Source organism: Salmo salar, chromosome ssa04, assembly GCF_905237065.1.
Source record: "Salmo salar chromosome ssa04, Ssal_v3.1, whole genome shotgun sequence".
NCBI classification, from domain to species: domain Eukaryota; kingdom Metazoa; phylum Chordata; class Actinopteri; order Salmoniformes; family Salmonidae; genus Salmo; species Salmo salar.
In genome coordinates, this window is record NC_059445.1 from 28,289,979 (window position 1) to 28,304,329 (window position 14,351).

The window sequence follows — 14,351 nt, forward strand, 5'->3', positions numbered from 1 at the left end:
AAAAATGTATAATAAAAAGTAACACAATAAGATTAACAATAACGAGGCTATATACGGGGGGCACCGGTACAGAGTCAGTGTGCAGGGGTACATTTACGTCATTTAGCAGACGGTCTTATCCAGAGCGACTTACAAATTGGTGCATTCACCTTATGATATCCAGTGGAACAACCATTTTACAATAGTACATCTATATATTTTTTGGAGGGGAGGGTAGGGGGAGGGTTAACAGGATTACTTAATCCTATCCCAGGTATTCCTTAAAGAGGTGGGGTCTCCAGAAGGTGGTGATTGACTCCGCTGTCCTGGCGTCGTGAGGGACCTTGTTCCACCATTGGGGTGCCAGAGCAGCGAACAGTTTTGACTGGGCTGAGCGGGAACTGTGCTTCCGCAGAGGTAGGGAGGCGAGCAGGCCAGAGGTGGATGAACGCAGTGCCCTTCTTTTGGTGTAGGGACTGATCAGAGCCTGAAGGTACGGAGGTGCCGTTCCCCTCACAGCTCCGTAGGCAAACACCATGGTCTTGTAGCAGATGCGAGCTTCAACTGGAAGCCAGTGGAGTGTGCGGAGGAGCGGGGTGACGTGAGAGAACTTGGGAAGGTTGAACACCAGACGGGCTGCGGCGTTCTGGATGAGTTGTAAGGGTTTAATGGCACAGGCAGGGAGCCCCGCCAGCAGCGAGTTGCAGTAATCCAGACCGGAGATGACAAGTGCCTGGATTAGGACCTGCGCCGCTTCCTGTGTAAGGCAGGGTCGTACTCTGCGAATGTTGTAGAGCATGAACCTACAGGATCGGGTCACCGCCTTGATGTTAGTGGAGAACGACAGGGTGTTGTCCAGGGTCACGCCAAGGCTCTTAGCACTCTGGGAGGAGGACACAATGGAGTTGTCAACCGTGATGGCGAGATCATGGAATGGGCAGTCCTTCCAGGGGAGGAAGAGCAGCTCCGTCTTGCCGAGGTTCAGCTTGAGGTGGTGATCCGTCATCCACACTGATATGTCTGCCAGACATGCAGAGATGCGATTCACCACCTGGTTATCAGAAGGGGGAAAGGAGAAGATTAATTGTGTGTCGTCTGCGTAGCAATGGTAGGAGAGACCATGTGAGGATATGACAGAGCCAAGTGACTTGGTGTATAGCGAGAATAGGAGAGGGCCTAGAACTGAGCCCTGGGACACCAGTGGTGAGAGCACGTGGTGCGGAGACGGATTCTCACCACGCCACCTGGTAGGAGCGACCTGTCAGGTAGGACGCAATCCAAGAGTGAGCCGCGCCGGAGATGCCCAACTCGGAGAGGGTGGAGAGGATGATCTGATGGTTCACAGTATCAAAGGCACCAGATAGGTTTAGAAGGATGAGAGCAGAGGAGAGAGAGTTAGCTTTAGCAGTGCGGAGAGCCTCCGTGACACAGAGAAGAGCAGTCTCAGTTGAATGACCAGTCTTGAAACCTGACTGATTTGGATCGAGAAGGTCATTCTGAGAGAGATAGCAAGAGAGCTGGCCAACGACGGCACGCTCAAGAGTTTTGGAGAGAAAAGAACAATATAGCACAGTATTTGAAATATTTTATAGTTATTTTTTCTTACCTTTATCAAGGGTGTCAATCATTTTGGACCGCACAGTCAAAGGATTTTCAGTTTTGTATTTATTTAGTTAACAGATAGTGATAGATGATGATAGTGGGGAAAGACAGAGAGGTTGTGTCAAACGGCCGGATTCGACCCTATGCAAACACAGTAGACGTGTGCTGGAGGCTGCGGCATTACCGCTAGACCGGCCAGGCCGCATAAACTTGGTTTCTAACTCTCTTCTTGTCTCGGTTCCACAGGAGAACGAACACCTGCAGAAGTTCCAGGTGACGTGGGAGCTGCACAACAAGCACCTTTTTGAGAACCTGGTGTTCTCCGAGCCCATCCTGCACAGCAGTTTACCTGCACTGGTTGCACAGCTGAGGTAAGACTGAGTCGAATGACAAAACAGCCATTAAGAAGAGGATTTCTCCATAATGCTATTGACGTTATTTTTTTAAATATTTTTTTTATTTCACCTTTATTTAACCAGGTAGGCTAGTTGAGAACAAGTTCTCATTTGCAACTGCGGCCTGGCCAAGATAAAGCGTAGCAATTCGACACATACAACAACACATGGAATAAACAAAACAGTCAATAATACAGTAGAACAAAAGAAAACAAGTCTGTATACAGTGAGTGCAAATGTAAGTTAAGGCAATAAATAGGCCATGGTGGCGAAGTAATTACAATATAGCAAGTAAACACTGGAATGGTAGATGTGCAGAAGATGAATGTGCAAGTAGAGATACTGGGGTGCAAAGGAGCAAGATAAATAAATACAGTATGGGGTTGAGGTAGGTAGATAGATGGGCTGTTTACAGATGGGCTATGTACAGGTGCAGTGATCTGTGAGCTGCTCTGACAGCTGGTGCTTAAAGCTAGTGAGGGAGATATGAGTCTCCAGCTTCAGAGACTTTTGCAGTTTGTTCCAGTCAATGGCAGCAGAGAACTGGAAGGAAAGGCGGCCAAGGCAGGAATTGGCTTTGGGGGTGACCAGTGAGATATACCTGCTGGAGCGCATGCTACGAGTGGGTGCTGCGATGGTGACCAGTGAGCTGAGATAAGGCAGGGCTTTACCTAGCAGAGACTTGTAGATAACCTGTAGCCAGTGGGTTTGGCGACGAGTATGAAGCGAGGGCCAACCAACGAGAGCGTACAGGTCGCAATGGTGGGTAGTGTATGGAGCTTTGGTGACAAAACGGATGGCACTGTGATAGACTGCATCCAGTTTGTTGAGTAGAGTGTCAGAGGCTATTTTATAGATGACATCACCAAAGTCGAGGATCGGTAGGATGGTCAGTTTTACGAGGGTGTGTTTGGCAGGATGAGTGAAGGATGCTTTGTTGCGATATAGGAAGCCGATTCTAGATTTAATTTTGGATTGGAGATGCTTAATGTGAGTCTGGAAGGAGAGTTTACAGTCTAACCAGACACCCAGGTATTTGTAGTTGTCCACGTATTCTAAGTCAGAGCCGTCCAGAGTAGTGATGCTGGGCGGGCGAGCAGGTTCGGGCAGTGATCGATTGAATAGCATGCATTTAGTTTTACCTGTGTTTAAGAAAAGTTGGAGGCCACGGAAGGAGAGTTGTATAGCGTTGAAGCTCGTCTGGAGGTTAGTTAACACAGTGTCCAAAGAGGGGCCAGCAGTATACAGAATGGTGTCGTCTGCGTAGAGGTGGATCAGAGAATCACCAGCAGCAAGAGAAACATCATTGATGTATACAGAGAAGAGAGTCGGCCCCAGAATTGAACCCTGTGGCACACCCATAGAGACTGCCAGAGGTCTGGACAACAGGCCCTCCGATTTGACACACTGAACTCTATCAGAGAAGTAGTTGGTAAACCGGGCGAGGCAATCATTTGAGAAACCAAGGCTGTCGAGTGTGCAAATAAGAATGTGGTGATTGACAGAGTCGAAAGCCTTGGCCAGGTCGATGAATACGGCTGCACAGTAAAGTCTCTTATCTATGGCGGTTATGATGTCGTTTAGGACCTTGATCGTGGCTGAGGTGCACCCATGACCAGCTCTGAAACCAGATTGCGTAGCGGAGAAGGTACGGTGGGATTCGAAATGGTCGGTAATCTGTTTGTTAACTTGGCTTTCGAAGACCTTAGAAAGACAGGGTAGGATAGATATAGGTCTGTAGCAGTTGGGGTCTAGAGTGTCACCCCCTTTTGAAGAGGGGGATGACTGTGGCAGCTTTCCAACCTTTGGGAATCTCAGATGATACGAAAGAGAGGTTGAACAGGCTAGTAATAGGGGTTGCAACAATTTCGGCAGATAATTTTAGAAAGAGAGGGTCCAGATTGTCTAGCCCAGCTGATTTGTATGGGCCCAGATTTTGCAGCTCTTTCAGAACATCAGCTATCTGCATTTGGGTGAAGGAGAAATGGTGGGGGCTTTGGCGGGTTGCTGTGGAGGGTGCCGGGCAGTTGACTGGGGTAGGGGTAGCCAGGTGGAAAGCATGGCCAGCCGTAGAGAAATGCTTATTGAAATTCTCAATTATAGTGGATTTATTGGTAACAGTGTTTCCTAGCCTCAGAGCAGTGGTCAGCTGGGAGGAGGTGCTCTTATTCTCCATGGACTTTACAGTGTCCCAGAACTTTTTTGAGTTAGTACTACAGGATGCAAATTTCTGTTTGAAAAAGCTAGCCTTAGCTTTTCTAACTGCCTGTGTATATTTGTTCCTAACTTCCCTGAAAAGTTGCAAATCACGGGGGCTATTCGATGCTAATGTAGTACGCCACAGGATGTTTTTGTGCTGGTCAAGGGCAGACAGGTCTGGAGTGAACCAAGGACTATATCTATTCCTAGTTCTACATTTTTTGAGTCGGGCATGCTTATTTAAGATGGTGAGGAAGGCACTTTTAAAGAATAGCCAGGCATCATCTACTGACGGGATGAGGTCCATGTCATTCCAGGATACCCCGGCCAGGTCGATTAGAAAGGCCTGCTCGCAGAAGTGTTTTAGGGAGCGTTTGACAGTGATCAGGGGTGGTCGTTTGGTCGCAGACCCATTACGGATGCAGGCAATGAGGCAGTGATCGCTGAGATCTTGATTGAAAACAGCAGAGGTGTATTTGGATGGCGAGTTAGTTAGGATGACATCTGAGGGTGCCCGTGTTTACGGATTTGGGGTTGTGCCTGGTAGGTTCATTGATAATTTGTGTGAGATTGAGGGCATCAAGCTTAGATTGTAGGATGGCCGGGGTGTTAAGCATGTCCCAGTTTAGGTCACCTAGTAGCACGAGCTCAGAAGATAGATGGGGGGCAATCAACTCACATATTGTATAGAGGTCGACCGATTATGATTTTTCACCACCGATACCGATTTATTGGAGGACCAAAAAGCCGTTACCGATTAATTGGCCGATTTGTATTTATTTATTTGTAATAATGACAAGTACAACAATACTGAATGAACACTTTTCACTTAATATAATACATCAATAAAATCAATTTAGCCTCAAATAAATAATGAAACATGTTCAATTTGGTTTAAATAATGCAAAAACAAAGTGTTGTAGAGCTAACGTTTAAGTGCCTTGCTCTCACATGGGAACATATGAAAGCAGGTGGTTCTTTTTAACATGAGTCTTCAATATTCCCAGGTAAGAAGTTTTAGGTTGTAGTTATTATAGGAATTATAGGACTATTTCTCTCTACGATTTGTATTTCATATACCTTTGACTATTGGATGTTCTTATAGGCACTTTAGTATTGCCAGTGTAACAGTATAGCTTCCGTCCCTCTCCTTGCTCCTACCTGGGCTCAAACCAGGAACACATCGACAACAGCCACCCTCGAAGCAGCGTTACCCATGCAGAGCAAGGGGAACAACTACTCCAAGTCTCAGAGCGAGTGACGTTTGAAACGCTATTAGCGCGCACCCCGCTAACTAGCTAGTCATTTCACATCGGTTACACCAGCCTAATCTTGGGAGTTGATAGGCTTGAAGGGGTGGGTATAATTTGTGGAACGTTCCAACAGGAATCTGTTCCAAAAAATGTAAAGTAAAAGGTTGCCAACCAACAACGCATACAAAGTAGCAACGCATACAAACCTAGCTAACTAGCTGCCGAATAGGCATCAACTCACCACGTAGCTTATTCTTAATGTTTGTCCATAGGCAACTAGAGTGAGGACAGACATTTTTCGGAATAAACGTGATGAGTTAAAAAAACGCAATGAAATAGACCACTCCCTACCCGGTATCTTATTCTTCTGCTATACAACTTTGTAAGCGTTGTTTTTTTGGCAAACTTGTTATTTACGAAGTTTTTGGAATAGATTCCTGTTGGAACGTTCCACGAATTATACCCACGCGGCTTGAAGTCATAAACAGCGCAATGCTTGAAGCACAGCGAAGGGCTGCTGGCAAAACGCACGAAAGTGCTGTTTGAATGAATGCTTACGAGCGTGCTGGTGCCTACCACCGCTCAGTCAGACTGCTCTATCAAATCATAGACTTAATTATAATATAATAAACACACAGAAATACGAGCCTTAGGTCATTAATATGGTCGAATCCGGAAACTATCATCTCGAAAACAAAATGTTTTTTCTTTCAGTGAAATACGGAACCGTTCCGTTTTTTATCTAACGGGTGGCATCCCTTAGTCTAAATATTCCTGTTACATTGCACAACCTTCAATGTTATGTCATAATTACGTAAAATTCTGGCAAATTAGTTCGCAACCAGCCAGGCGGCCCAAACTGTTGCGTATACCCTGACTGCGTGCAATGAACGCAAGATAAGTGACACAATTTCATGTTAGCAGGCAATATTAACTAAATATGCAGGTTTAAAAATATATACTTGTGTATTGGTTTTAAAGAATGGCATTGGTGTTTATGGTTAGGTACATTGGTGCAAGGACAGTGCTTTTTTCGCAAATACGCTTGTTAAATCAACACCCGTTTGTCGAAGTAGGTTGTGATTCAATGAGAAATTAACAGGCACCGCATCGATTATATGCAACGCAGGAGACGTTAGATAAACTAGTAATATCATCAACCATGTGTAGTTAACTAGTGATTATGTTAAGATTGATATTTTTTTATAAGATAAGTTTAATGCTAGTTAGCAACTTACCTTGGCTTCTTGCTGCCCTCGCATAACAGGTACAATCATCTCTTAAATAATTATGAATAGATCCACCATTGAGCACAAAAACAACACTTGTTACAGAATATTTTACAAAGAAATAACACCATGCCATGCAGGCTCCTCGTGGAGTGCAATGTAAGGCAGGTGGTTAGAGCATTGGACTAGTAAGGAAGGTTGCAAAAACGAATCCCCCCTGAACAAGGCAGTTAACCCCCGTTCCTAGGCCGTCATTGAAAATAAGAATGTGTTCTTAATCTGACTTGCCTAGTTAAATAAAGGTGTAAAAAACAAACAAACAAAAAAAATCTGCAAATTGGTGGCAAAAAAATACTGATTACCGATTTGTTATGAAAACTTGAAATCGGCCCTGATTAATCGGTCGACCTCTAATATGGTATCGAGGGCACAGCTGGGGGCAGAGGGAGGTCTTTCGCAAGCGGCAACAGTGAGAGACTTGTTTCTGGAAAGGTGAATTTTTAGAAGTAGAAGCTTGAATTGTTTGGGTACAGACTTGGATAGTAATACAGAACTCTGCAGGCTATCTTTGCAGTAGATTGCAACACCGCCCCCTTTGGGAGTTCTATCTTCGCAGAAAATGCTATAGTTAGCGATTGAGATTTCAGGGTTTTTGGTGGTTTTCCTAAGCCAGGATTCAGACACGGAGTTTTCCAAAGTATTTATGATTTTTATTTACAGATTACTGAGTAAAACAAACTTAGGGAGTAGGCTTCTAATGTTAACATGCATGAAACCAAGGCTTTTACAGTTACAGAAGTCAACAAATGAGAGCACCTGGGGAGTGATAGTGGAGCTAGGCACTACAGGTCCTGGATTAACCTCTACATCACCAGAGGAGAAGTAGGATAAGGGTACGGCTAAAGGCTATACGAACTGGCCGTCTAGCACGTTTGGGAGGAAGAGTAAAAGGAGCAGGTTTCTGGGCACGATAGCATAGATTCAAGGCATAGTGTACAGACAAAGGTAGGATGTGAGTACATTGGAGGTAAACCTAGGCATTGAGTAATGATGAGAGAGATATAGTCTCTAGAGACGTTTAATTAAACCAGGTGATGTCATCGCATATGTAGGAGGTGGAACAACATGGTTGGTTATTAAGGCATATTGAGCAGGGCTAGATGCTCTTCAGTGAAATAAGACAATCACTAACCAGTACAGTGGTGGACGAGGCATATTGATATTAGAGAGAGGCATGCGTAGCTAAGTGAACATATGGGTCCAGTGATTGGTTGGGCTGACTGGGGACACGGCGATTCAGACAGTTAGCAGGTCGATGCTAACAAGCTAACAGTTAGTAGGCCGGGGCTACACAAGCTAGCAATTAGCAGAACGGGGCTGGCAAGCTAGCAGTTAGCAGACCGGGTTAGCAAGCAAGCAGTTGGCAGACCGGGGCTAGCAGTTAGCAGACCGGGGCAGGCAAGCTAGCAGTTATCAGCTAGCAAGTTAGCCTTTGGGGGACGTCGCGATGGGGGTAAGTCTGTTTTTGCCTCTTCGTGCAGTGACGTCCATAGACCAGTCGTGGAATTAGTAGGGTTCCAAGTAGCTCTAGATAGCTAGCAGGCCGGTTAGCAGAATGGGCCTTCAGCGGGCGTCGCGCCTGAGGGGCCTGTTGGAATCCTCGGGCAGATTATGTCGGTATTCCAGTCGTAGAGGATCGGCGGGGTTCCGTGCCCCGTACCGGCAGTAGAAGGGGTCCGGATATTGTAGCCCAGGAGTGGGCTTCGGTGGTAGCACAGGAGCCCTGGCCGAGCTAGCTTCAGGCTAATTGGTGCTTGCTCCGGGATGGAAACGCTAGCCAGGAGTAGTCACCCGGGATTGCAGTTAGCTATTTGCGAAGATCCAGATGAAAATGGTCAGAGTTTGCGGTAGGAATCCGGGGATATGGGGGAAAAAATATATAAAATAATAATAGGTCCGTTATGCTCTGGTTTGAGTCACGTTATTCGAACTGGCGACAGCTTTCAGAGCTAAAGGTTAGCTGATGACCGCTAGCAATGGTTTGCTGACTGTTAGCTGGTAGGTAGTTAGCTGGCTAGCTTCAGTTGAGGGATTCCAGATCCGAAGTAAATAGAAATACTTTAGAAAAAATAAATAAAATCCACGCCACATTGGGTGAGGCGGATTGCAGGAGAGTATTTAGAAGTTGAGGTTTAGGAAAATATTTAAAAAAGATGCAAAGAAAAAGATAAATACATGGGACCCGACAGGACAAAGACATCTGACTGCTATGCCATCTTGGAAATCAGTTATTGAGGTGTATGCTTCTGTGAGGATTATTATATCATTGTTTTTGATGTCTCCCTATATAATCTCTTTTTGTTTGTCTTAGTATAGCAACATCATTAAACCTGGTCTATTCTCAAACCTAAATAGGCCATTGGTATGATAAACTGGCCTAGCTGTGTGTTTCCAATGTTTTCTTTAAAAAAATAATACAATTTCTGATTAGGCACGGCACGGCCTCCCACGACTCGTATAGCGAGGACATGTACAGGACCCTGCTGGAGAGCTACCAGCAGCTGGAGCAGGAGATGGCCACCGTGGCGGCCGAGTGGCAGGAGTGTGAGAAGAGGATTGACGACTACGTCGACGAACAGGTACACACACACCCACACACACACACAGACCGAGAGAAACACATCATATACACACAATTTCCATGTCTTTGCTACATTCCACGGGCTGTTCCTTGTGTGTGACAATGGAACTTAAATAAATGTCAATAACATATTGTGATGTCCTGAAGGTTTTTAACAAATGCATCTCCTTTGAATGGTTTTCTTTTGGTCTCTCTGATGCTTAACTATTTGTTTTTCTCTTTTTGGCAGCTGCTTTTTAAGGTGGAGAACCAGAATCTCACAAATCAACGGACAGAACCACATAAGTCTTTAATTAGCAAAAATGTAAGTGGTTTATCACACAACTAAATATTTTTTTTTTTTTTTTACTGTAGTTAACAGGATTGTCTAACACTTACCCCTATTATTTATGTCATATTATTTCTGTAGTCCAACAGAGAAAAGGTGATTTTACGTACTGTTATTTATTAAAAAGCTGACATGTTTCGACCTCAATCTGTCAAAGCTCATAATTGAAGTCTACCTATTTACAGACTTTGAAAACAAAACAACGGATGCTGAAGGAAGACTGGGAATTCTTTAAACAGAGGAGGTTTATAGAAGAACAGGTATGATGGACAAATAGTCTATAGAAATAGTTGATTTATTTGTGGAACTGGTCAGACAGATTTTGATGGTGTACCCTTTAAATCTCCTGTTCATGAATTTGATTTTGTCTTTGCAGTTAACCAACAGTAAGAAATCTTTAGCTGGTGACAGTAACTTTACAGACACGATGAGAATGCTCTCCTCTCGTCTCAGCATTCCAGACTGTCCAAATTGCAATTATCGAAGACGGTGAGTTTGGAGGATTCATTTTGCTTACAATTTACAGATGGTGTGTTTGTTTATTTGTAGTGTGTGTAAATAAAATACTACCTTTTTTTTTTTTTTTTTACCTATGTGGGTATTATATGACACAGTCCAATGAGACATTCAAACTTCGTGTGCTGGTATGTTTTTAATCCTTATTTATCAACCCAAAGTAGAACAAACCTATGTTTCTAGCCAGTACCCAGTGTTATTCAGTGACCCGAAAGGAAATGGGGTATACAAGTGTTTAGCATCTCATGAACCACATCACTATAATATATCAATCTTCTGAGATTTTCAGCTCGACCATAAAAAAGATGACCTAGAACACCACCACTGGCCACTTGCGAAACCACCTTTTTTAATTAACAACCATCCCTCCCCCAGATGCACCTGCGACGACTGCAGCCTCTCCCACATCCTGACGTGCGGCATTATGGACCCGCCCATTGCCGAGGACCTCCACATCAAGCTGCCGCTTCAGGCCACGGAGCCCCCACAGCACCGGGACTACCTGGCCGAGGTGCACCCCCCCAGTCTGTCCTCCGGGGGCAGCTCAGCCTCTGCTTCGGCCTCCAGCTCGCCCATCACCATACAGCAGCACTCGCGCCTCATCCTGCCAGAAGGGGTCGCCACCACCTTGTAAGTCCACCAGGGGTGGCGTGTTCTTTGTTGTAAAAATATGTATTTATTTATTCAGGAGATCATAGCAAATGTTTTTTCCAAACAAGACCTGAGTATATAATGTAAAGCAATAAAATATCATACAAAAAAAGCAATACATTACGATAATGTAATGTTATTTTTATATATATATATATATATATATATAATATATCAAAGATATACATGACTAAAATGCACAAATAATGGCTTTATGAGTTCATGCTAGAGCTGGGACGATCATCTGAAATGATCAACACCGACCACTTTTTGCTGATATCGATCATTACTATAAATAACCTATAGGTCCCTACTAGAGAAATGTGAAGTATGAAATAAGTTTGCTAATACGTGTAATTGTTAATGGGACAATTGATAGCTACAACATTCAAAGTAGTAGTTTTATGGGTAATATTACAAAAAATAACTGTTACACATTAATGTTGTAAATGTATTGTTCAATTTATCATTCTTGTTATTCATCCAATTTATCGTGATGTGGATTTTTTTTGTCCAGATCGCCCGGGACTAGTTCATGCTACCAGTAGGATTTATCCCAATATCTAGTTGATGTGGGTATGGTTGTATTTGTTGTGGTTATGATTACTCTTGTGGTATATGTAGTTATAACTCTTTTATCAGGTATGTGCTCTCCAATCATGTAATGTCATTTCCTATAATGATTTTTATCATGAAAACATGTTCACTCCTGTTTTGGTATTCACCTTCATTATTTTCTTTTTCCCTCTCTCTCTTCCTCCTCTCCTCATAGTGGTAGCGATGAGGACGAAGTGCCTCCGCTGTTGGGCAAGTTTGCAGACATCTACCCCATGGGGGGCTACGAGGACCCAGGGGTGGTGGCCAGGATGAATGGCCTGCACAGCGAGCTCAACGGTGGCGGGGAGAACATGGCGCTCAAAGATGAGGTGTGGGTGGGTGGTTGACGGCTGCGGGGTGACGTTTACCCTAGTTACAGATCTAGGATCAGCTTCCCCAATCCTAACTATTAGTGGGGAAAATGCTAAACTGGCCCAAGATCAGCATCTGGGGTAACTTCACCCTACACCGTGTGTGACGGTGCCCTTGATGCAAGTTTGGCACATTTCTCTGCTGAATTTCTCTGTGCGACGTTCCTGGACTGGGACAGATTTCATTGAGGAAATGTACTTTGACTCTGACTCATTCCTGCTGCATTTCTCTCTTTCTCTCTCCCATCTCTATCCTCCTCACTCTCCTCTCTCCCTCTGTTTTCTCTCTAATTTCTCTCCCTCTCATCCTCTGCCCCCCTCCCCCCCTCCCCTCTCTCTGTCTTTCCATTCCCCCCACTCTCCCCTCTTCCTCTGATTTTTCGCTCTCTTCCTCCCCTCTCTCTCTGTCCAGTCTCCTGGAGGGAGCAGCAGCAGTAGTTCGTCGGAGGGTGACGAGGAGGCTGACGAGGAGAGCGGCGGGGAGCCTCCGGGCCAGCAGGGGGAGCTTTCGCCAGGGAAGAGCAACAGCCCTCCGCCCTTCTACCCACAGCAACAGGTACAACCACACTACACAACTAGGGCTTGAGGTAGAATTTGAATCAGGTTAACCTACTGAGATATAGAATACCTAGAGAAAGATTCTGTTCAGTTTGAATGGATTCCAATGCATGGGGTACACAGCCTCCACACACCCTGTTGTGTATGTCGCCATCTTGCTCAAAATGCTTGCACAGTAGTCTTAATGCTGAAAGGAGGAGAAAAAATGACAAGCAACACTGGTGCACATGAAGGACAACTCACGGTAGCCATCTTGTTCCTCTCTCATTCCAGGTGGAACAGCACGCCTGCGAGTGCCACGTGTGCAACCAGGACCTGTCCTCCTCCCTTGCCCCCCTGGGCCCCCCCCTCTCCCCCAGCCGGATCCTCGCACCCCCCTCCGGCCACCACCACCAGTTCTTCACTGGGGGCGACAACCAGACCCCCAGTCACCCGGCCCTCCACCTCTACCCCCACATCCACGGCCACCTGCCCCTGCATAACCTCTCCCACCTGCCTCGGCCCCTGCTGCACCCCACACTCTACCCCAGCCCCCCCCTTTCACACAGCAAGGTGAGTGAACACACACATACCACTAACAACTGTACTTGCTTGAGGTAGATGAAATCTGACCCTGTGTCCGTGGTTAAGGGCAGCTTCTATTTACTCCTCCTGAATGCTTGACAGATACAGGCTGTGCCCCAATAGTCTTGAAAGGCTTCCTTGTGTCCCTTACTGATCTTACCACTGCTCTGTAAGGATGTTGATAGGTGAAAGTCATTTCAACGGTCTTGAGGGAGAGGAGACAACGAATGGAAGTCATTTATGGGGTATTGGGATACAGATAGGGCTGGCACGGTTATCGTATAATCATGCAACTGAGTTATGGACAATGACCAACAAAAATTATAATCGTATTAGTACATTTATTTCAGGAGAATGGGGGATTTAACTATGTATAGTTTACCCAATAGCAGTTTTTAATTTTTACATGAAGTGGGTAAAGTTGGTCATCATTTCACAAGCAGTCTTGAGGAGAAGCTGCATTTACAAATGTTCCAAGCAGTCAAAACCATTAGTTTTTTAGACGGCTGTGTTATATTCATTAGGTATGTTGTATACAATTTTCAAAGATGCATTAATAGCTCAAAGTATTTTAAAACAAAATTACAATTATGAGTAACTGTGGTCATCTGCATGACAATTAACAAAAATGCTATAATTGTCACAGCCCTAGTTACAGACACTGTATTGGCTATACTTTGTCTAGAAAATTGATGGGGATTTACATGATTTAAGTTTCAGGATATGATTTGAGTTGTAACCTCTCATCCCTCTTAACTGGTAATTTTTAATTGATGGAGTTCATTTTGCATGGCCCGGTACCCTGGGTAGGTAGAGTTTTTGCATTTTACACCATTCCATTGGTCCTTAAGTGAAATCTCCACCCAACCGTGGCACCGGGCCATGCAAATCGAATTTGCCCATTGATACATTCCCTTCAGGGGATTTACACCAACATCACAAGGAAGTGATTCAACTCTGTTATACCTTTTTGGTTGATTATTTCGCTGTAATTGCATGGATATACCACAAGAGGTCGCACGGTATCAAATGAGCTCATATCTACTATGAGGGATTGCAGCTTGGTTATGCCAATCAATCAAATGTATTTATAAATCCCTTACATCAGCTGATGTCACAGTGCTGTACAGAAACCCAGCCTAAAACCCCAAACAGCAAGCAATGCAGGTGTAGAAGCACGGGTGTTGTAAAAAGCTGTCACTATTGAAAATTTGTTGAGAGACTAGGAGTCCAATAGGGTCAGAGGCAGAGAATCCCAGTGAAGGGAGCTGGTCAGACACAATCACATCAAACTTTGTCACATGCACCGAATACAGCAAGTGTAGACCTTACCGTGAAATGCTTACTTACAAGCCCTTAACCAACAGTGCAGTTCAAGAAGAGTTAAGAAAATATTTACCAAATAAACTAAAGTAAAAAGTAACACAATAAAATAACTAATGACGCTATATACAGGGGGTACTGGTAC

General features: G+C 44.6%; 1 protein-coding gene across 1 annotated transcript in view; it reads left to right on the top strand.

Moving 5' to 3' along the window:
* Window positions 1-14,351, top strand: part of LOC106602709 (protein FAM193A) — a 37,401-nt gene that overhangs the window by 10,239 nt on the left and 12,811 nt on the right. Inside the window, exons 7-15 of the mRNA XM_045716777.1 lie at window positions 1,828-1,952; window positions 9,149-9,296; window positions 9,528-9,602; window positions 9,812-9,886; window positions 10,003-10,115; window positions 10,518-10,772; window positions 11,566-11,719; window positions 12,174-12,317; window positions 12,593-12,871. Coding sequence (XP_045572733.1) covers window positions 1,828-1,952; window positions 9,149-9,296; window positions 9,528-9,602; window positions 9,812-9,886; window positions 10,003-10,115; window positions 10,518-10,772; window positions 11,566-11,719; window positions 12,174-12,317; window positions 12,593-12,871 — 1,368 coding nt within the window. The remainder of the gene's footprint in view (window positions 1-1,827; window positions 1,953-9,148; window positions 9,297-9,527; window positions 9,603-9,811; window positions 9,887-10,002; window positions 10,116-10,517; window positions 10,773-11,565; window positions 11,720-12,173; window positions 12,318-12,592; window positions 12,872-14,351) is intronic.